Source organism: Panulirus ornatus, chromosome 68, assembly GCF_036320965.1.
Source record: "Panulirus ornatus isolate Po-2019 chromosome 68, ASM3632096v1, whole genome shotgun sequence".
NCBI lineage: Eukaryota > Metazoa > Arthropoda > Malacostraca > Decapoda > Palinuridae > Panulirus > Panulirus ornatus.
Window position 1 is genome coordinate 11,536,073 of NC_092291.1, and position 23,414 is coordinate 11,559,486.

The 23,414-nt window shown below is 49.8% G+C and overlaps 1 protein-coding gene across 6 annotated transcripts in view; it reads left to right on the plus strand.

Moving 5' to 3' along the window:
- The first annotated feature begins 1,474 nt into the window (after positions 1-1,474).
- The window catches only part of Septin1 (Septin 1), a 41,423-nt gene continuing 19,483 nt past the window's right edge, over positions 1,475-23,414 (plus strand). Inside the window, exons 1-2 of one of the 6 annotated variants that reach the window (XM_071659684.1) lie at positions 1,475-1,821; positions 20,928-21,033. In XM_071659684.1, the coding sequence (XP_071515785.1) occupies positions 1,796-1,821; positions 20,928-21,033 (132 nt within the window). In that variant the 5' untranslated portion in view covers positions 1,475-1,795. Of the gene's footprint in view, positions 1,822-3,479; positions 3,637-8,535; positions 8,586-10,593; positions 10,833-15,665; positions 15,851-20,927; positions 21,034-22,601; positions 22,760-23,414 lie in introns of those variants that run through there. The other 5 variants (XM_071659682.1, XM_071659681.1, XM_071659679.1 and 2 more) reach the window with 5 other exon arrangements.

Below are 23,414 nucleotides of genomic sequence, written 5' to 3' on the forward strand. Positions count from 1 at the left end.
ATGAAATAGGTCAATAACAGGAGAATGATCGTTTGACATCATTCATCTGATTAACTGCTGACTCCTTGAGCACAACGGGACGACCATTACATATGATGGCTTGACCCCTGACCTGACCATTAAGGTTGAGGTCAAAGGTCACGCAGTAGCTGAGGGTCGTAGTGGTGCTTAAGTGATGAAAAGTTTAAAAGATATGAAGTACTTGCGAAAACAAGTTGCTGTGAAGGGATTGTGTCAGGGGTGAGGGAGACACCTGTATGGTGAGTAATGCGGTCTGTTTGTGGTTGTGATGAGGATGGATAGACACCATCGGCCAGGTTGTATCACTGACGATAGATAGAAGGGATTGCAGTCCAGTCAAGGACCTTCGCACTCTGAAGGAGTCCTTCGTTTCTCTGCTACTGGGTGTTGTGCAGCCTTGAAGCTGCAGGAACCCAGTGAAATGAGTCACGAGTTTATATAATTGAAAATATATTTTAACAGACCTCGGAACAAAGTAAATGGAAGATAATGTCATTTGAAAGGATATCTATATTAAATATATATTAAATATATATAGATATTAAACAAGACGATAATTTCAGTATCGGGTCTCAATAAGGCGTGTGTCTGGGTTCGAAGTGACTGAAGATAAAGTGCTCGTAGGAGGGCGAGAGGGAATCAGGTCATCAAAGAAAATATGAAAAAAAAAAAAGAATCGGAGAATGATGATTGATCTTCGAGCTTATTGGAGCTGTCGGTGTTGTTAAGTTGTTCACATGTCCATAGGTATTATTACTATTGGGTCAATTACTGTTGTGTCAATGAACGTAAAAAAGGAGAATAGATGTTATGCATCAAGAAAAGCAGAAATAAACACTTTGACAACATCAACAGATTCAAATGTTATACAAATAGCAAAAAAAAAAAAGAAAAAAAAACTTTAGTATTGGCATCTATACCAACATGCGGTACAGGAACACGTCCTCATACTTCCTAAGTACGACACCCACCATTACGACCTTTAGTAGGATGACCGTCACAACGACTATCACCAGGATGACTGCCAGTAGTGGGGAGGTGGGGTAGGGTCAGCAGGGGTCGTGGTGGTACACGTCAGTAGTGAGGTATGTCGGTGCGCGGGTCGGTACGCCCCCTCCTCACCACCACCTGCCACGATTGTTGTCGTCTCGATGGACGTCAACATCCCCATTTTCTCTTTTCGTTGAATGTTTATATAGTGAGACAGATACGTCAAGTCGCGAGTATATTAACATAACGCTGGCTACAGATGTAATAGTAATGTCTTGAGTTCAAAAAAAAAAAGTACGATCCTTGAGCACGGTACGACACCCTTTAGGTCAGATGGCCTGTGACCCTTCCGTGTCGTGCTGTCGTGCTCAGAGAGAGATATTGAACTCGGGGTTAGATATGAACGCGGCTAATAACTACGTCAGTGCACGAGCGTGGCTGGTGTGCTCATGTGGCTTAATTACGAGAGGATGTGGTCGCCAGGATGTCAGCTATCTGCTAGTGTCTCCTCCCCTGACGGGGGCCCTAGCGTGTCACTCGCCAAGCTCAACCCGTCGCCTCTCCACCGCCGGCCTTATCCGCCGCGCCCTTCTGTACTCGTGTGTGAAACTCCGTGGGTTCCTCCTGGTCGCATAACTTGCGAAGTAGTGACCAGTGGATTTACTCGCCCGGGTCGGGACAGTCTCCGCCCCGCACGTACAACCTGCGCCAGACACTTGATTCATCAGGCTTACGAGGGGTTAACCCACTGGACGGAGGGGGACGAGTCATCTCGGTCGTGAGGATGAGTGGTGAAGTGACGCAGCTCGTGTAAGTTGCACGTTAGTCACGTAACGAGTGACTCCGCTTGTTTGTGTGTGTGTGTGTGTGTGTGTGTGCCCAGTGAAAGGTCAGCTTGCATCTGTTGCAGGCTGGTGAGGGTGGCATTACTCAACGTGCAGCGATGTTGGTTTTGGGAGGATGAGTGTTGTCACGGTGGGACACGTGTGTCACCAGTCCCTGCCCACATCGTTGGCAGTGTTGGACACGTGTGGTACCCGTCCCTGCCCCACAGTATTGGTTGTCACTGCTCGTGTCTGCCCTCCTCACCTACCCACAGTAGTGGACACGTGTGGCCCAGTAACTACCCACCCACAATGTTGGCAGTGTAGATCCTTAAGTGCCTACAGTGTCGGACACGTGGCACCATTACCTACCACTGTTGGCTGTGTTGAACACGTGTGTGTGTGCGTGTGTGTGTGTGTGGTACTGAAAGCCTTGAATTTAAGTGCATCACAACTTCCTTTTATTTTTTAAGGATACTTTCTGGTTCTGTGAAGTCCGTCAGCCGCGTACAATACAACAAGAACCTATTGTGTTTAGAACCTGGTCTGACAACTTGGTTATTGTTATCTCTGAAGACAAACACGTTGTTGACATTGGAGTCTTAACCAGAGATTGTTAGGCTTTTGTTGGGGACTGTCAGAGCACAGACATATCTATGGTTGGGGACTGCCTTAGGACAGACATCTCTGTGATCGGGGAGTGGGCAAGTCGTGAGGTGTGCCCGGCTTTGACCTGATCGTGTATATTAAACACATTTTAGTTATTACCGGATGATAGACACTCTCTGGACACCAGTTAGGATGAATATCTTTTCACGTGTTAGGAAGAACCTGCGGTAGAGACTGTAAATTCTGTTTCAATCTCTCTCTCTCTCTCTCTCCCTCCATTCTCTGGGGAATACAGCGACCCGCCCACACGTCCACCTCTGAGAACTATAACCTACGATGTGGTGGGAGTGAGGAGTCTGCATCACCCCCAGAGAATGGGGACAGGTTGCTCCACACGCACACACCCCCACCCCCCACTCCTTCTCCCACTCCAGCATGAGCAGACGTGATTTGGAGGGCAGGTGGGTGGGGACTGGGGAGCAAACTCAGTATGGGGGAGGGTCATGGACTTGACAAGCTGTACGTAGGCTGGGCCGGCACACGCCGACGACGGCGGGCTGCACAAGCAGATGTTGTTGTTTACTTTACCCAGATACAGCCGGCAGAAGACACTCGCGGGCAACGACAATGCAGGGCATTTGGTTGAAGTTCAGTACGTTCCTTATTCTGTTCTCGTAGTAGATAGACAACGAATCTTTGACGAATTCATGGAATGGAATACATAGAGAAAATGATGTAAACCCGAATGTGTCTATTGTGAGGTCCCAGGGCATGAATCTGCTAGCCATCAAGAGGTCATAAAACTGAACATCAGCAGAGTAAACATAAAACTCCCAGCTGCTGGGATGGAGGGAGGGAGGTGGAGGGGACGCCTCTCTCTCTCTCTCTCTCTCTCTCTCTCTCCGAGTGACCCTCCCGCCTCACAGTGGAAGGTCACCGTGGCCGCCTCAGTCACTGGTGAGTCTTGTGTCCTGGTGGTGTGGCAAAACCCCCGCCACCACCAACCAACGACCGGCCTCCCTCCCTCATGTGTTAGTTGTGCCGCCCCTCAGTGGTCTTTCCTCCGTACTACTATCCGAGGAAGGTTCATGTCCACCCCTGCGGGTGGTGTACGCTTGCCAAGACACAAATGTCACCACGAATGTCACAGATGATCGCTCTCTGTCTTGACGTCTAAACTGATTCTTCAAAGGTAATACTTTTTTTCATGAAAATGGTCAAAGCTTACTGAGAGAAAAAAAGAAGATAGATCCCATTCTGCATAACATGTTCATGTTTAAATGTGGCTTGGGGGTGATGGCAAACATATGTCTGATCATATATTTCGTGGCGGGGGCGGTGTGGTGGTCTAGTCAGTCAGTTGGTAAGTGAGCAAGTAGCGTGTAAGGGAGCCCCCTGTTTCTCACTACGGGATACTTAACGATACACCCGCACTTAACGGCGGCCAAAGACTCTGTTGTTGTGTGAGGCTGGTGATCCGCTGTGTATTTACCATCAGTGTCTCACCTCGGCTCCAGCCGCTCAAGGACTTTACACCCACCAGTGCCCCACCTCTCCACTCTCTCATGGTACCCAGTGAATTTATGCTTTTCAAGCAATATCTCTACCGTATAATCAGGACTGCAAAGCAAATAAACGATGGAGTGATAAGCCAGCCGTAGAGATAGACAGCATATCATATGGACGGTGACAGTGTATGTGTGTGTCTGTGTGTGCCTGTGTTTGTGTGGGGAGGGGATCAGGGACGGAGTGAGGAGTGTTGCAACCCACCACTGCTGCTGGCCACACAGTACTGGATCCCATCCTCCATCACCAACGCTCACTGCTGCTTGGTTTACCGTTGGATCTCTTCGTCTGTATGGCTGTTCTTTGGTGCGAACCTCTTCACTTCATGACCACGGGTTTGGTGGTGACTGTGTCTCCAGAGTGGTGGTGGTGGTGGGATGGGGGACAACATGACTATGTGTGTGTGGGTCCTGAGGTGATGCTTGAAGCATTTTGGTCTACGTAAAGATTTTTGTTCTTCAACCTGCCACTCACCGACGGTGACGTCACCCATGACCCAGCTTATCACCTGACCAATCAGCGTGCGGGGGAGGCACCGGGAGGAGGAGGAGGTGGTGGAGGCTCCACCAACATTTACACACTGGACTTCTGTCTGAGGACACGACCAACTTTGTGTGTATGTGTGTGATGGAGGTGGTGACGATGCAGGATGGTGTGGTGGTGAAGACAGAGCTCTGTTGGTGATGGTGGAGATTATGCAGTGTGGTGGTGGTGATGCAGTATGCTGGTGATGGAGATGGTGCAGCATGCAATGTGCTGGTGATGGTGCAGTATGCTGGTAGCTAGTGCTATGTGCTGGTGATGGTGCTATTAGGATGATGGTGCAGTGTGGTGGTGATGGTGTTGGTGATGATTGTGCAGTATGGGGGTGGTGTTGAGCTGTATGGTGATGGTGGTGATCTGTGTTATGTTGGTGATGATACTGGATGGTGGTGGTAGTGATGGTGTCGTGTGCTGGGGTCAGTGGTGTATTAAATATTCTGGGGTCCCTAGGGCCAGAAAAGGAGAAATCTAATCATCCATATGACCTTCCTATCTCTCGGGCTCTGGGGCCTGAAACCCTCCCCTACGTATACCACTGACGTTGGTGGTGGTGTATGGTGGTGATGGTAACCATGTAGTAATGGTAATGGTATCTGGTAAGTACTGGTTTCGGTAACAGGGAGAGTTTCTCGAGGGTGTGCTGTCATGGCACAGGTATCATGGTACAGGTGTCACGGTACAGGCGCCATGATACAGATGTCATGGTACAGGTATTATGATGCAGGTGTCATGGTACAGACACCATCATGCAAGAGTTATGGTACAGGTGACCTTGGATGGGAGTCGAGGTGCAGATAGCATAGTAAGGGGGTCATGGTGCACGTCATGGTCTGGATGTCTTAGTAAAGGAGTCGCCTGGTACAAGGGTCAAACTATCGCCTGGTACAAGGGTCAGGCCACGGTGTGTCCTGGGACAAGGATCGTGGTACAGGGGTCGCCTGGTACAGGGGTCATGGTGCGAATGCTTCATCACCTTCGTCCGTCAATGCTTAATGTTCTCCATGACGTATGCAGTATGTGAGGATGTGGCTGGTGTGTGAGGGTGTGGCTGGTATGTGAGGGTGTGCCAGGTATGTTAAGGCGTGTCTGGTATGTGAGGTGCTATGTAAGGGTATGGCAGGTATGTGAAGATGTTGCTGGTATGTGAGGATGTGGCTGGTATGTGCGATGCTGCCGGTATGTGAGGGTGCGGCTGGTATGCTAGGGTGAGGCTTTGTACGTAAGGATGCAGCTGATACGTGAGGATGTGTGTGGTGGTATGAGGTTGCGGCTGGTGTGTGAGAGTATGGTGATAATGTGAGGGGGTTTGTCCGGTGTGGCTGATATATGACAGTATGCGCAGTATCGCTGGCACGGTGTGGTAGATCTGGACCTCATCGTGTTTGCTGTCCAACACCTGCCCTGATGAACCTGTTCGCCAAACACCTGCGTGACGAAGCTGCTAAAGAGCTATGAGCAGGTGGCATTTGGCAGTGCTACCTGCCCCACCATTCGTGTGGACGAGCCGGGGTGACACACCTGACATACCCCCTCGGGTGGTGTATACTTGTCATTGTGAGTATATATCCTGCCGTCGTAATTATATCCTCCAGTAACTAGGTGAGTACTCCCGTCTCTGCAGCTGAGAGCAATATAAGTATGTCTGTGTTTGGCCTCGCATGGCCACCGTGGGTCGTGGTGTACGTGGAAAAGGATGTGGTTGTGTGTGTACACAGGGTCGCACATCGTCCTGTGGAAGATCTGTGGTCGTATAAGGACGTATGTGTGTGTGTGTGTGTGTGTGTGGTTGTCTCTGAAGGTGCGACAGCCGACGAGCTACGGGGAACCTGTCAACTCACCGCCCTGCAGCTATTGTGACCATCGTTGTCACGAGTCTTTAACATAGTCCATTACGGTCTAGTCGGTCAGTTCTCTATGATCCTATCGGTTTTATGGTTATCTTCCCGGTTATCGTGTGTGTGTGCGCAGGATTCCCGGCCATACTACCCCATGTTTATTCAGTTCGCTGTGGAAATAATCACGCGGCCCATACCCCTCCAGCTGACGGTGCTGGGCCGGGCCTCACACCCAGTGTTCCTCCCACACACACACTCACGCTCTCACCCTGCTGGTCATCCTCACCAACAGGAAAAGCAAAGAGCACGTTGATGTGTCTGGGATTACGTTCCGATGTATCGTAAATGTAAGGATATCGCGCAAGGAGAACGGATTGATCGAAAACAATGAATAATATTGATCGAGGGCAGCGAATGATGATCATTGTATTGCTCTTGGGATACATTGGCCAAAACGCTTGAGTACGCTCATACGACCCCTTGGATATAATGGCCTGGTCTCTGACCTGACCTCTAAGGGTCGAATCAAAAGGCTAGGCCATATTACGTAAGGATAACATAGCCGTGCCTTATACCGACGTTGCCATGGGGTTCAACAGTATATTTCCCCATCCCCGAACTGTGACCGTTATATAGTGACTTTGGGGAAATAACTAGTCTCCACTAGCGTGTCCCCCCAGCAGTGTACCGGGACGAAGCCCTGACATGTTAACAACGCTGATAGCATCGCGTACACACACACACACACACACACACACACACACACACACACACACCCTTGCTATGAATCGTTGATATACAAAGGAAAATATTCTTTAAACGGAGAAAAACATATTTTGATGGATTGAGTGAAGGCGAGTGAAAAAGGTCGCCACAGAGCGCATGCGTTGCCTCACCGTTGCTGGAACGTTCTGGTCGCTCGCTCGGTAAGGGAGGTGAGCATTACCTACATGATAACGAGGGTTCCGTCGCCTGCCTGGCAGGTGGGCTGATGCAGCAGCAGCTGGGGGTGTGACCAAGAGGTCAACCCGTCGCCCAATGTGTTGATGTACTGATGTTACCTTATACCCCTGCGGGTACATGGAGCTACTGACGCAGCTGCGTCAGGTGGGTAATACATGCATCATCTGTTTGATATAGATATAGAGAGATAGTTTTAGAGGGATAGTTGGTCGTGAAGCATTTAGATGAAGAGGCAGACATTGTGTGGCAGGAGGAGGAGGAGGAGGAGGGAGGGCTGCGGGCGCCCGCCACCGCAGACATCACTTTACCATCATCAGGCAAGACTTGTGCCGTTTTATCAAGGGATCAAGAGAGATTCAGCTTATGAGGTGACGGTTCGTGATGCTTCTTTTTTTTAATGTATATATATATATACTCAGATTGTTGATAAGATTTTAACGCTGGTGCGCAACGAGGGGCGGAGGGCGAGAGGTTTGGGGGTGGGTGGTGGTAGAGGGGAGGGATGACAAGGCCCCGGGTGTTGTGACCACCGGTTCTCAGCTGCACCGGGGACGCTGCTGCAGGAAGCTGTCACTCTCTGTTGATACGCTCCCAAGAAGTGCCATCATTTGAGGGGTAGGGTTTCCATGAGAGTGGATCTTTCGCCTCGGCTGTCGTGAGATTGTAAAATATTAGCACAGATCACGTCTGTCCAAACACATGAACTGGTCGAACATAAATATATTCACATATCGGTTACATGTACACGCACACATCAACATATTCAAGACGAAAGTGATAACATACAGAGGTGAATGAAATTTGCATAAGCAGCCTCAAGTGTGGTGTGTATAAATGAGGGTGACAGACAATAACATCGACCAGTCTACCAGGTGTGGTGTGTGGTGACGACCTGTGATGGGCCGCCAGTGTTGCCAGGCCCCAGTTTGCCCACCACCACCCAGGGCGCTGCCCCACACGGACACTCCCGCCTGTCATCACAAACATCCCAGGAAGTGGCTGCTGCTCCCACATCAGGAGAGATCAGGTGTCCCCCCGCGCAGGCGCACTACCGGCTCTAGCTAGTTCCCGCGTGTCACGCGGCAACCGCTTTGCTTTGTAACTTTTTTTTCTTTTTTTTTTTTTGCCTCCCCTGGAATATGGAGGAAGCGAGAGCGGCGGGTTGAGGTGAGGGTCGCTGGTAGTGAAGTGTGCGGCGGCTCGAGGCGCGGTGGTGCTGGGAACACTGGTGGGGGTACGTGAGGCTTGGCCCCGGGGGTCGTGAAGTGGTTGATGACTGCGGCCGTGCTAGTGGTGAGGGCGGTGCTCTCTCTCTCTCCACACACACACGCACACACACACACACACCACAATGCCTCTTACATTCACCCAATAAGAATGAACTGTTTATTCGCTCGTTTGTCATTGGGGGACCCCCTAAATGTAGGGGGGGAAAGACGAACGAGACCAGCTGTACTGGACGAAAGAGAAGTGATGAGTGAAATAAAACTAACGAGATAGTAGTTAAAGTGGAAATGATATGGAAATGTGATTTACGAAAAGTGTGTGTGGGGGGAAATGTGCTTGGTGCATGAACAAGAGGGCTGGTGAAGAAGGCCGCTTGGGGGAACGGACGGTGCCAGAGATGCAAATGAGTGCCACGCTGGGCCGGGCAAGACTAGCCCCTCCAGTGTTGGTGGCACCCCCTCCTGCCCGCGAGGGTCATTATGTCTTGCTTCCCTCACCTGCCACGAGATGGCCTGACGAGCCTTCCTCCACCTCGTGCCCAGGCCACCTGGGGGGCCTGCGCCTCCTCCTCCTCCTCCTCCTCGCTCCACCCCCTGCCCTTGTGACACCTCGACCGGCCAGGTCTCTATCTCTGTGACGTGTCTGGTCAGATTTCTGCCTATGTGTGACCCTAGCTGGTCAGGTCTCGACCTTTATACGACCTCGGATGGTCCGGTCCCAACCTGTGTTCCTCCCTCACTATATCCCAGAATCCGTCGCATTAAAACTCATGATAAATGCTGTGTGTTACGTAGTGTGAGGGAAGGCACATGAGGTTGTGGTGGTGGGAGGTGGGGGTCCCCTGACGCCACGGCTGGACACACTGGAGTGTTGGCCTCCACAACAGACAACCACACACACACACACACACACACACACACACACACACACATACACACACACACACACACACACACACACACTCCAACCGTCACGCTACCAGCTGAATTATACGTGGGGGTCGACCAGCGATGTCACAGATCTTAGGCCATAATGAGTCAAGGGAGTTAATCCTCCCTCGGGGGGGGGTCTACGTAGGTGTATGGGGGGGTAGGGTGGTGTCGTAGTGGGAGGTAGTGTGGTATGTACGGGGGTGGGGCACGACGCGGGGACGGGTTTAATTACCGACATGTAACACTATTGTTATGTTACCGTGAGTCACGCTGTGACAGGAAATGCTTACAGGAACGCTAGCAAAAAACACTACTGTTGTGTCTCCCCCCCCCCCACCCCAACCCTGTTTTTTCTTTCTCTCTCTCTCTCTCTCTCTCTCTCTCTCTCTCTCTCTCTCTCTCTCTCTCTCTCTCTCTCTCTCTCTCTCTCTCTCTCTCTCTCTCTCTCTCTCTGAGAGAGAAAAAAAGAACTCAAACAGATATGCATCCACCCACCAGCAAATCGGTGCACACACACACACACACACACACACACACACACACACACACACACACACACACACACACACTGATAACTGGTCCGTGCGCGTCTTGCTCACTATGTTCGTACTTAACTCCTCGCCTCCAGCACCTAGGTCCTCTGTCGTTACTGAGGCCCTGGGAGAGATCTACTGCAGGAGGGCCAGGTCCTGCCCCGTATAGCCCACTTCTCCTGGGCAGGAGGGCCAGGTCTTACCCCATGTGGCCCACTTCCCCTGGGCAGAAGGGCCAGGTCCTACCCCATGTGGCCCACTTCCCCTGGGCAGGAGGACCAGGTCCTCCCACATGTGGCCCACTTCCCCTGGGCAGAAGGACCAGGTCCTGCCCCGTGTGCCCCACTTCCCTTGGGCCATAAAGGCCAGGTCTTGCCATGGGTGATCCCGCTTCCCCTGGGCCATAAAGGCCAGGTCTTGCCATGAGTGACCCACTTCCCCTGGTCAGGAGGACCGGGAAAAGGTCATGAGGGGTCACCTCCTCGGGCCAGGCAGCGCGAGGTGCTCGTCACCAGTCTGTCAGTGTAGTACAGGCGTTAGTGAGGTGTCGGTGGTGTCGGGTCGGTGTACTGGTGTCGGCGCGTCGGGTCGTGAGCCAGGGGTCGTCCGGCCTGTGGGAGGAAGGCACGAGCCCGCCACATACCTGGACCAGCCCTCCGGTGGGAGCGGGAGGAGCTGCCGCCGGTGCCACTGCTGGTGGAGTGTTGAGAGGGGCGGCCACAGGCGTCACCCAGTTCACCAGTCACAGCCAATCTGGCGCTTATCTCGTCCACACACCACACGCGTCAGGTTAGTGGGGCGGGCACACCACAGCACGGGCCAGCCTAGCGTCGGGCTCCCATGGGTTCGAATCCTGGGTGCAGCAGACGGCCCGCAGCCAACCCAGGTGTTCATTCTGCCCTCGGGGCAAGTTGATAGATGTGTGTATTCACACAGGGGTAAAAAAAAAAAGACAAAGTAAATGTATACAAGGTCGAGAGACGGGGTAACACGAGTGTAAAACTCCCTCCCCGTAACACACACACACACACACACACACACACACACACACACACACACACACACACACACACACTGTCCTAGAAATCAGGCTCTTCCCCCCAACGAACGTTGTAGATTGATGTACATGTACAGTATAGTACATCAAGCAGGTGTACATGCAAGCACACATCCACACCTCACCAGGAACACCCACAGACATAAGCATGTATGCAAGCAATCCCTCTCTGCCTCCCGTACTCCCAGTGAGACGGCGAGAAAGTGAAAGTTTCTCCGACTCTGCTGGAGTGTGGGCGGCAGGCTGGCCCTCCTGCAGCAGCAGCAGCAACACCCGTGTGGCAGGCCCCCAGCAGGCTGGCCTCCTACAGCATTAACGCCCTTGTGGCAGCCAGGCCTCCACCCTCCCACAAGCTGGCCATCTACAACAACAACGCCCCCTGCTGCAGGGGGCCCCTCACAGGCATGCCACCCACAGCAGAAGACGCCAACCTTACCTTAAAGACAAGAACAAGAAAATGTCATTTGTGTTGTTATTACTGACGGGATGAGTGAGTGAGAGGCGAGGCCCCGTGGCTGCTCCCTGGTGGTGGCGACCCTGGTGTGACCACGAGTGCCTTGAGAGGTGCTGGGTATTTTAGAAAATGATGGAGTGCCTTTGTTTGCTGTTTGCAGGGTGATGGAAGAGACTGTTGTTTATGTTTACTGTCACATGAGGATGATGGGGTGGGGGAAGGCGGGTTTGTTTTGGTATTGCGGGGTTTGTGATGGGGGAGAGGAGAGGGGGGGGGGGCGACCTGATTGTGAGGTGGGAGATGAGGGAGCAGCAACACTGTGTTTGTTGACTATTGTTTTGATGGTGAGGTGGAAGAAGGGGTGTGTGTGTGTGTGTGTGTGATGTTGGTGTCGCTGCCTTTGTGTTTATTTGTCATGTGGGCTTAAGGGAGCGCGGGTGTATTTGTTTTTTGGTCGTGTGGGTTGGAAGTGCTGGTAATTTATTTGTTTATTGTTGCTGATGGTGACGCTAAACACGGGTCGCAAATCTGGAAGGATAAAGGTAGTCTTAAGGACATTTTTTTTCGTATGGGAGAGGATGTGGCCTGTATATACACTAGCGAGATTTCGTGTTTCAAAAGTTTATTTTCAGAAGAAGAGAAAAAGGACCTCATCCATTCACACCACAGTGAGGCGCCTGTAAAACCAACTTTGTATGGGTGGGAACCTCTTTCGTTTACCCCCAGCTGGTACAGGCAAGGAAGGCTCTTGACACCCAAGAGATTGACACATGTGTTGATAAATGTCATGCCAGAGTGAGGTGGGGTCTGTGGGTAGTGCCAGTGTGTGTGTATGGGTGGTTGAAAGGTAGCCAAACGGCAGCAGACTTGAGGTGTGAAATTCATGAGTTGTTGGTTAAGGGAAATAGACTTGGCGTACGGAAGGTTGCTGGGGCCAGACTAGGACCACAGACCTTTACTCTCTGGGTGTGTGTGTGTGTGTGTGTGTGTGTGTGTGTGTGCAGTCAAAATTCTTGACCCTCCCCTTCTTTACCCTTCGTTCAATATATTGAGGCTGGAGGTACTCTTGTCCATACCTCTCTCAAGTGAATATCACAGAATTGTTACCCACAATGCCTTTGCACCTGGTTCCTGAACTCCGTTCGCCAATCTTAGTTATCATGGAAGTGACTGAGATCTGTCTAACTTGCAGGATGGTAGCTGCTCTGTCAGTTAGGTCTAGTGTCTGCTCTGTCAGTTAGGTCTGATGTCTGCTCTTTTTTTATGGCCTCATTTATCCCACACTCAAACACCGGTGTTGTATTGATCACGGCGGCTGAGTGTGTGAAGGTAGGGTCTCGTACTGATGGTCCATCAGTCCCCGTTGTGTGCTCAGTGATACACGTTCGTGTAAGAAATCTTACGTGCGTACATTCTTCAGAACTCGTGTGTCTCCACGACGGATCCAAATTCCCCCCATTTCCCCCCACCCCGAGTCATTCCGTTTACGATGGCAGTGCGGGGGTTTCTGTTATTTCACACACACACCACCATCCCTTTTCCTCCGTTGTCATGATGGTATGTTTGCTCTGCTTCATTAGGATCCTACGTTGGGTTATCAGCACCACTGTGCAAACCTCCCCTACAGGTGCTCTTCCCAGTATGTGTAGTTTGAATGACCCATCATGGTATATACGAGATGGGGTTCATTCAGGAGGGGGGCGGGGCGCCCCTCTCCCTCACCACAGTCCACCTCCCTCCCCCTGACTTGACCACAACACACCCGGGAAGTTGAAGACACTCCACATCTTGCCAGATCAAGGCAGTCTTGTCTCCCGTTGCTGCTGTTAGACTCAGTGTGTGTGTGTGTGTGTGTGTGTGTGTGTGTGTGTGTGTGTGTGTGATTACTGTCTGAGTCTTATGGGGAGAGAGTTTTGCACTGGTGTTCCTGCGTCTCTTAACGTAGCGTTTACTCCTGTCAATGCACACACATACACACCCTAATGTGTGTGTGTGTGTGTGTGTGTGTGTGTGTGTGTGTGTGTGTGTGTGTGTGTGTGTGTGATCCAAGTCACCTCTGACCTCCCATGTTAAGAAGCCTCAACCCCCCACACACCACAAGTGGTGACCTTGATCAGTCACCGTCATTGGCCACACGTCTCCCAAGGTCATTATTGAGGAGATGGGCCACAAAGTACCCGCAGTGCAGCCAGTCCTCGTACACCAAGCCAGGGAGGGAGGGCACCAGTGGTCTACGCCAGGGTCATTGTGCCAGTGAGTAACGGGGAACACTAACTTGATATTTCAAAACGAACAAACACGACCATTCTGGATTTTGAGAAGAACAAGGATGATTAGAATGGTATCTACATTACACTTGCGTATGAACAAGAAAATGTATTTGTGTTTGACGTTACTACCTGTTTGGCGACATGGTACGTCTTTTTCAATACAACTGTAGTCACAAGTTGAACATTGAGGGGTGATGGGACACTGGGTACATGCAGAGCTGCCATACTGTTGTGTGGAGGTTGGAGGAGCTGCCTTACTGTTGTGTGGTTGTTGGAGGGGCTATCTTACTGTTGTGTGGGTGTTGGAGGGGCTATCTTACTATTGTGTGGGTGTTGGAGGGGCTATCTTACTGTTGTGTGGGTGTTGGAGGGGCTATCTTATTGTTGTGTGGGTGTTGGAGGGGCTCTCTTACTGTTGTAAGGGTGTTGGAGGGGCTATCTTATTGTTGTGTGAGTGTTGGAGGGGCTATTTTACTGTTGTGTGGGTGTTGGAGAGGCTACCTTACTATTGTGTGGGTGTTGGAAGGGCTATCTTACTGTTGTGTGGATGTTGGAGGGGCTGTCTTATTGTTGTGTGGATGTTGGAGGGGCTGTCTTATTGTTGTGTGGATGTTGGAGAGGCTACCTTACCGTTGTGAGCTGGTTCAGTCGTTAACGTGTGTTTTCAGTAATACATAATGTCACACGAGACTCTGGAACTTGTCGTGGTGATTGTATCATTTGGACCACGTCTCTGTTACACCTCAGATACCGCAGACACCAACCACACAGCTGCTGCTGCTGCTGTGTGGTCTGTGTGTGTGTGTGTGTGTGTGTGTGTGATGTGTTCCCTCGCACTTACTCGTATACTGTTATCAACACTCATATTCAGTGCTCTTTTCTCTCTTTTCGGTGACATGATACATTTTTTTTTCTCTCTCTCTATTTCGTAACGTTTTGGACAGTCTTCTGTCGTAGATTTTCCCATGCGGGACAGAGTTACGACGGCAGTGGATTGTTGACGATTGTATGCGCATCACCGCGGGCGGGCGGGCGGGCGGAAGTGTGGAGACAGATAATGTAGAGCGGTGTTTCCGCCGCTGATGACCGGGGGGGCCGGAGATAGCTTGTCCTTTCAGCGTTGGCGCCCCTCGGGCACAGCCACAGTAACGCAGTGTTCTGCCGGGGGCGTGGAGGACGTACCGCTAGTAGCACCACCTTACACTAGGCACGTAGGGACGTGCTGTTATCTGCCTTGCGACCGATGTATTCGTCTATTCAAGATGAGGTTGATGGAAGTGCATATAGTATGGGTGACTGTAGGGCAGGACACATAGCACATGGGGGCCCTTGTACGTTGACAAGACTTGCAAAGTCTTGTGCGTGTGTGTGTTTTTGTGAGTGTGTGTGTGTGTGCGTGCGTGTCTGGTCTGGTACCGACGCATCCTCCTGTTTGTAGCGTACACTCAACATTTTTCTCTCCCAGCCTCACCACACTGCCTCTTGTATTGCTGCTACGGCCCCCCGTCATTGTGGTCGAGATTCATCCTTCCTGTGCTTGGGTTACTGTCCAACCCATTGCCATGAGCATCTGTGGCCCGGGGATGACCAGTCATCGTCTGTGCCATCAAGAGAACGCCTGTCTGTGCCTCAAGCCACTCGTGTTACCCTCTAGGTTCTGTTTCGGACGTGACATAGAAAATGAGGGAAGTAATGTATCTGTGGAACACAAGCCACCTCCCCCAGCCGCAGTAGTGACCACTGACCTCACCGTAACCTATTATTTATCATGTAACGCAGGAGTATCAGGGCCACGAAGGACATGGCCACGAGTGAGAGGACCACGAGTACTAGGGCCATGATTACAGGGGAAACGAATGCCAGGACCCCAATTGTCATGGTCACGGGTACCAGGGCCAAGAATACTTGGCCCACGTGTACCAGGGCCAAGTGTACCTGAGCCACGGTTACCAAGGCCAAGTGTATCTGGACCACGAGTACGAGGGCCACGAATACCAGGGACAAGAGTACCAGGGCCACGAGTGACGTAAGTGCCCAGGGAAACCTTTAAGGAGAGTGTTATCGGAAGGCTGTTATTCTAGCACTATTCTTATGGTTCCTTGGGAGGAATGTTGCGTCTCCCGCGGCCTACGTCACAGGGTGTGGCTGCTGGTGGGGTTGAGAGCCACACCTGCTGGTCCTCCTCACCACCCCGGTACTGTGGTAGCAACACCACAACTCCACCACAACGCTCTCTCCAGCCAGCGAAAGTTACGTTGGGAGAAAATCGTACGTCAAAGAAACATGATTTCGTGGCATGGTACGTCTGTCTGTGCCACGCCTATCTGTTCACCTGTGTATCTTGGGAGGGGATTCTTCGCAACATATTCTTCTCAGATTCTGTCTGCGTGATGTATCTGTTCCTGTCTGTTGTACAGACCAGTTTTGCCAGGGCTACAATGTGTTCTGCATTGGTGTTGTTACGTCAGTAAGGGTCATTGATATATATATAGCACAACTGTCTGTGCCACATTTGCCAGTGTTACGCTGATCTGTGCCACATCTGTCGGTGTCACGCTTGTCTGTACTACATCTGTCGCTGACGCACTGGTCTGTGCCACATTTGAAAGTGGCCTTCACTGTGGTTGCTGTAGCGACACCCTGTTAAAAAAAGGAAAGTACATGTTTGAGATGTTTTACCTCCATGTTTCCTCTCGCTCATATGGGTCGCTGCTTGACTAATGCCTCGTAAACAAAAGATATTAGTCCCCCGTATAGCATGTCTTACCACCAACGGATGATCCAGTTTACCCTCCCTATAGGAATGATATATATATATATATATATATATATATATATATATATATAAAAGGCAGACCTTGTTGATGAATATATTCTCCTAAAATGTGCTATTTAAAAGGTCTTGTTGACGTCCCCCTCCCCCACCCCTCCATATACACACTCGCACACACACACACTTACCCAGTCGTCTGTCTGCCTTACCGGCGATTTACCTGCAGTAAAATTTACTTGCGTTTCAGTATCTTTCGTCGCTCTGCCATCAGATATGAATGGGATATCTCTACATTTGCGTGCGTGTGTGTGTGTGTGTGTGTGTGTGTGTGTGTGTGTAAGGCACTAGCTGAGGAAGTCTTGGCAGAGGTTCTCTCGGTCCGACAGCATTAAAGTGTACTGAGGAAGTAGGAGGTAATGATATACACACACCAACGGGCGCCGTAAGCCTCAGGTATGTTGGCAAGAGCCGCCGAATGTCTCACGGGCTAGGGAAGTGAGGGAGGGAGGCGGGCAGGCGTGTGGCCCTGTGTTGTCTCCGTAATGCAGCAACCATTTCCGTCCGTAGGGCATGGGTTAACCTGGTGTACCGTGCTGCTGCAACCATGTGCTGTGCCCCGTGCAGGAGCCGGAGGTGGGGCCACTGTACACCCCGTTCCCTGAGGCTGGAGTTGACAGTTCTCCGTGCTAGTGTGTCTGAGGGGGATGTCCATACCGTCATTGCATGACACATGTCTCCCCGATGTTGTAGACGATGATTTGACCGCCAGGGGGGGTGGGGTGGAGTAAGTAGCCCCCTCAGTCTTGTCAGGTCAGGGGACCAGCGACCAAGGTCGTGGATGGAATGGTAGTGATGTTGGGGGGGGGTGGAGGGGCCGGGGTGTCAGCGTCTGGCCAGCGTGTCGTGCAGGCCAGGTGGGGCGCGAGTGAGTGACCGGCCACCTCCAACACCACACACCAGGGGAAGATGTTCCCCTCCCTCTCTACCACGTATGGTGACCTCTGGGTCACCCAGCTGGAAATGTCACATGGACTCGCATGGATACCTTGATATACTCCTGGCGGCGTGGCGCACATACCGACACCCTCTTAAAACATGCCCATCTTCGCCTATAAACATCACCCACGCATTCACTCAGCCTTCCCTGGGTCCACGACGCCCACATTCACACTCAGCGTCCGAGGCAACACATATACCCACACGACCACAGTAACCATTATCTGTTATCCTCACCCTGTACACCCACACGGTGGTGATACCCTCCACCTGCAACACACCCACGACCTGCAACACACCCACCGCCTGCAACACACCCACCGCCTGCAACACACCCACCGCCTGCAACACACCCACCATCCGCAACATAACCACCGCCTGCAACACACCCACCGCCTGCAACACACCCACCATCCGCAACATAACCACCGCCTGCAACACACCCACCGCCTGCAACACACCCACCACCTGCAACACACGCATAGAAGTAATACGAACACATTGACCTCCTGCAACACTCGAGCATCAACAATGACAGTACCTACAAGCGACCACAGCGTCTGAAAACCTTGCAACACCTCTACAACACACACACACACACACACACACACACACACACACACACACATATACCTCTGGTAGCAGCCATGAGGTGTGAGAGAAACGAAAGAAAAAAGGACACAGAAAGAGCGAAAACTACGGTGTTTACGCGAGGTCGGGGAGTGTGGTAACCTGGAGTGAGTGTGGCTTCCAATGACTGGTCCCCGGGTTATGGTTTTCCTCAGTCACTAACACTCATTCCACCAGATCTGCCCTTGACCTGTAGCCACACCACCAGTGCTCTCAACCACACTACCAGTACCTAACCCACACCACCAGTACCCTCAACCACACTACCAGTACTTAAACCACACCACTGGGACTCTCACTACACTACCAGTACCTTCAACCACACTACCAGTACTTAAACCACACCACTGGGACTCTCACTACACTACCAGTACCTTCAACCACACTACCAGTACTTAAACCACACCACAAGTACCCTCACTACACCAAGTTATTGTACCCAGTGGAAATATAAGTGTTCCCAATACAATCATCAATGTTAAGAGCCATCTGCATCACATGAGGCATGATAGATGAGAAGCGTAATTGATTATGAGCATGATAGATGAGAAGCATTATATATGAGCATGATAGATGAGAAGCATCATATATGAGCATGATAGATGAGAAGCATTATATATGAGCATGATAGATGAGAAGCATTATATATGAGCATGATAGATGAGAAGCATTATATATGAGCATGATAGATGAGAAGCATTATATATGAGCATGATAGATGAGAAGCATTATATATGAGAATCATTATTGATTTGAAGCGTAATGGATGGGAAGCATAATTGATTAGAAGCATAATAGATGAGCTCCATAAATGATTAAAAGTATGATAGAAGCAAAATTGATTAGAAGCATGATAGATGAGTAGAAGCAAAATTGATTAGAAGCATGATAGATGAGTACCATAAATGATTAGAAGTATAATAAATGAGGAGCATTAAATAGATCATTTTTGCATCACTGTTGAGAAAATTTCTTGAATCCCTTACAGTCCAGAACCAAAGAATGTTCTGTACTAAGGGCTGCTCCACCACCCATACGAGATTGATAGTACCCACATGAGACACTGGTACTATCTGCTTGAGACTATTCATGCCCGCACGAGACTGGTAGGACCCGCACGAGACTGGTAAGACCCGCACGAGACTGGTAAGACCCGCACGAGACTGGTAGGACCCGCATGAGACTGGTAGGACCCACACGAGACTGGTAAGACCCGCACGAGACTGGTAGGACCCGCACGAGACTGGTAGGACCCACACGAGACTGGTAAGACCTGCACGAGACTGGTAAGACCCGCACGAGACTGGTAGGACCCACACGAGACTGGTAAGACCCGCACGAGACTGGTAGGACCCACACGAGACTGGTAAGACCTGCACGAGACTGGTAAGACCCGCACGAGACTGGTAGGACCCACACGAGACTGGTAAGACCCGCACGAGACTAACTACAATAAACTACATTCATGTTTTAATAACAGTAACTGCGATAAACCAAATTGATGGCAATAAGAGTCACTACAATGAACTACGTCAATGTTAACAGTACTCGAGATATTTAGTCGATCTGAAAGGTTAAGTTCTTGTTATTCAAAGCTTTTAGCCGTCGGTCTGAAAGGGTCAGTTGTACTCAAGATGATGTTAAGTCGTCTGGCGAAAAAGTTTTGTTATTTGTACACAAGGTATTCAGTCGTCGTACTAAAAGGTTTCGTTGTTGTGCTGAAGTTGTTCAGTTGTTGTACTCAAGGTGTTCAGTCGTCGTACTAAGAGGTTAAGTTGTCGTACTCAAGGTGTTCAGTCGTCGTAGTAAGAGTTTAAGTTGTCATACTCAAGGTGCCTTTTCAGTCGTCGTACTGAGAGGTTAAGTTGTCGTACTCAAGGTGTTCAGTCGTCGTACTGAGAGGTTAAGTTGTTGTACTCAAGAAGGTTCAGCGAACTGAGGAATATGCAAGAATGCGGCCAGTGTGAGGGAGTTGTGTTTCTTACTCAACTACGTGCAGGATAAAGACAAGGTGTTGGACGCTGAAGGTGTTCCCTGACCTGGCCTGCCTACCGGCCTGTGGATCCGGTTCTGGGGCGCGCGTCGCCCGCCGTGACCCGCGGGAAACCCAAGCCCCCACGACACACGCCGACACCCTCCTCCTCCTCCTCCTGTTTATTGTCTGCTTAAAGTCTTATTTACCCCCCTGTGTACCTTGTTAAATCCAGACCCCCTTTGTAATGTACCTACTGTACACATGTACATCAGGTTTACCTCCCATTCCACCTTTGTCTGACGCGCTGGTTATCCCGTCCCCCGTGTTCACTACGCCCGTCTACCTTTGTTCACCCCCTGTCCACTTGTTGTTTACGCCCTGTCCACTCTCGTTGCTTATCCCCTGTCCGCTGGTGACCCCTTGTCCGTGTTGTTTACCCTTCGCATCATATTGTTTACCCGTCCACCTTTTGCTGTGTTGTACCCCCTGCCCACCTTGTTGTTTACGTCTTACAGACGTAACACCTGCTCACCAGTGTGTCCTAGTGAGCCAAGGCACGAGTGGGCGGGCCAGTGTGTCCTGGTCAGCCAGGGCACGAGTGATCGGGCCAGTGTGCCTTGGGGAACTAGGTACTGTAATATTCAGGAAGAGTAAGTAACTGTATCAGACTAAACAATATTTTCTTTCACGTTTCCGGCGATGTTGTGTTGGTGATGTTGGGGGCACCAGTACCGGAGACATGACGTCATCGCCATACATCAGCCCGCTGCCCAGCCCTCGCTCCCCCAACAGCCCGGTCAGCCCAGGTCGCTGCGTCAAGGTCAAGAAGAACCCGGTAGGTATCCTCATGAGTCAGGTCAAAGGCCTAGCCATCGTGGCCAAAGGTGGAATGGCCGTGTTTCATTGGGTCTTGTTTCATATGCCAATATGGCTGTGTGTGTATGACGAAATCTTACGCATTCCCGTCGACAAACGGTGATACAGCCTCGCCGAAGTGACGTAGCCTTAAGTTTGGTAATAAATAAATAAATAAATATATAGATATATATGCGTGTGTGTGTACGCCAAGGTGTTACCGGACTCGTGTAAAGTATTTACGCCACGAGTGCAAAGTTAACCTTCGGCCAGGTTGCATCATTGGCAGTGGACGGAAAAGGAGTACACTACCTTCCAGGAGCTTCCCACTCTACAGGAGTCATTCATATACCTGCTGCTGCTGCGGTACGATCCTCAGAAAACGAATCTTGGAGTTGCACAATTATTATTATTATTATTATTATTATTATTATTATTACGCAACCCCTAGGAATACTGTTTAAGAGGGATCCTGGGGCTGTAACCCAACGGATCCCCCATCCAGGGGCTCTTCTATCTTTAAAGTAGTCCGGGTTTGACCGGCTTGGGTTCGGATTCCGGGCGCAGGAGTTGGCCCACAGCCAATCCCAGCCGTTCATCCTCCCGTTGGAGCTGGTCGATAAATGAGTATCTGGCTTAGGCACGGGTGTGTGTTTTCATATATGCATAGGATTAAAGGCACTGTACATATATACAAAGGTAAGAGACTGGGTCGCACGGGCGTAAAACCCTCCCCCTGTAACCCATAGATACTAATCACAGGATGGACTCCGAAGCGGGTTCTTTTACAATGTACAACTCTCGTCAACTGACATAATTCGCTAAAGTGACTTGTCATTTTTTATGTGACATAAAGTGAACCAGGCTCTTGCAGCCCACGGCTACTTTACTTCCAATAGCAAGGAAATGAGGACTCTTTTGAAGTGAGAAATTCCTTGACGAAAAAGTATTCCCAGTGGTGTATCCTCGACTGCCCTGATATCAGTAGACAAGACTTATGGAAAATGTCCTGCAACCATTCTCAATGTCTCCGGCTAGAGTATCGGTACTTATTGATATCATATCTCATATAAATTGGAATTAACGCATTTTACCTCTGTATCATGCAAAATGAAATGTGGTCTTGTGTTACTGTGGATGCTAGAAAGACGATACCGTATACATGGTTCACGTAACATGGTGTTGTTCTTTGTGGTATATTTCTTGCATTATAAGGTACATATTATCTTTAGGTGGAGGATTACATGTACAAGTAGCTAAAGTTTCTTATCCATATATAAATAATGTCCCTTTATTATAATGTAAGATCTCTGGTTGCAGAACATGCCATGCAAACCGGAAAGTCTGCACCCTCTGCCACACCCATCTCCCGCCAACAGTTACCAGGTCTCTTTGGTCAAATTAAAATCGCAACATGAGTTTCAGTGTCACTCACAGAGACATGATATAAAATGTTAAGGTAATCAGTACAATATACTGAATGAAAACATTTAAATTATACGGTAAAAGTAATCAGACTTTATTCTTTTCATTATTAAACTTACAGTTTCTCATTTGACGGTGGGGAACATTGTGCGTTTGTCAACAAATGAGGGAGGAACCTGGTGATTCATCAACATAGAACCGCTAACCATCCCTAGATAGTGTCTTTTTTTTACTGCTTTCACGAATCACACACCGGAACTCCAGTTATGTCTACTGATACGGTATGAGATACACAGTTGTTATATCAGGGTCTTGGTAACGGCAGACTACAGTAAGATCCCCCTCTGTCCTGACTATGTTGGGTCCGCACACTTATGTAGTTCGTTGAACTAGGTCAATACTCTACATTACGTTTTTTAAATAGTGTAGGAGTGATGGAACTTATTTATGTGCTATGAGTTTAGGAATGATAGACAGTGATGTAACTTATGTGATTACAAAGTAAGGTTAATGGTACATTGTATATATAGGTACTTAATTTTAGTAGGTACTCTTAGGGTGTTGCAGCTTTTTCCTTTGATGATAACTGGATCTGTTCTTGTTAATATTTGAGGTGAAGTTCCAGTTTTGGGGAATCACAAAACTAACATTGGAATGTCAATGATACTGTTTTGCTGTTATGAATATACTGTATTGAAAATGCAAATGCATTTGTTAGAAGGCAAGTTTAGGTGTACAGTAAAACTGGGGTAAAGTTGTGTTTATTGAATACCACAGAAATAGATAACGGATTTGAAAGTCGTGCATAACTGATGACTCCTCATATTTAGGAAAAGCTATTTAGACTAGAAGCGTGATTTAGAGCGCTATATTTCATAGAAAAATTGATTTAGACTAGAGAAGCATGATTTAGATTGCTATATTTCATAGAAAAAG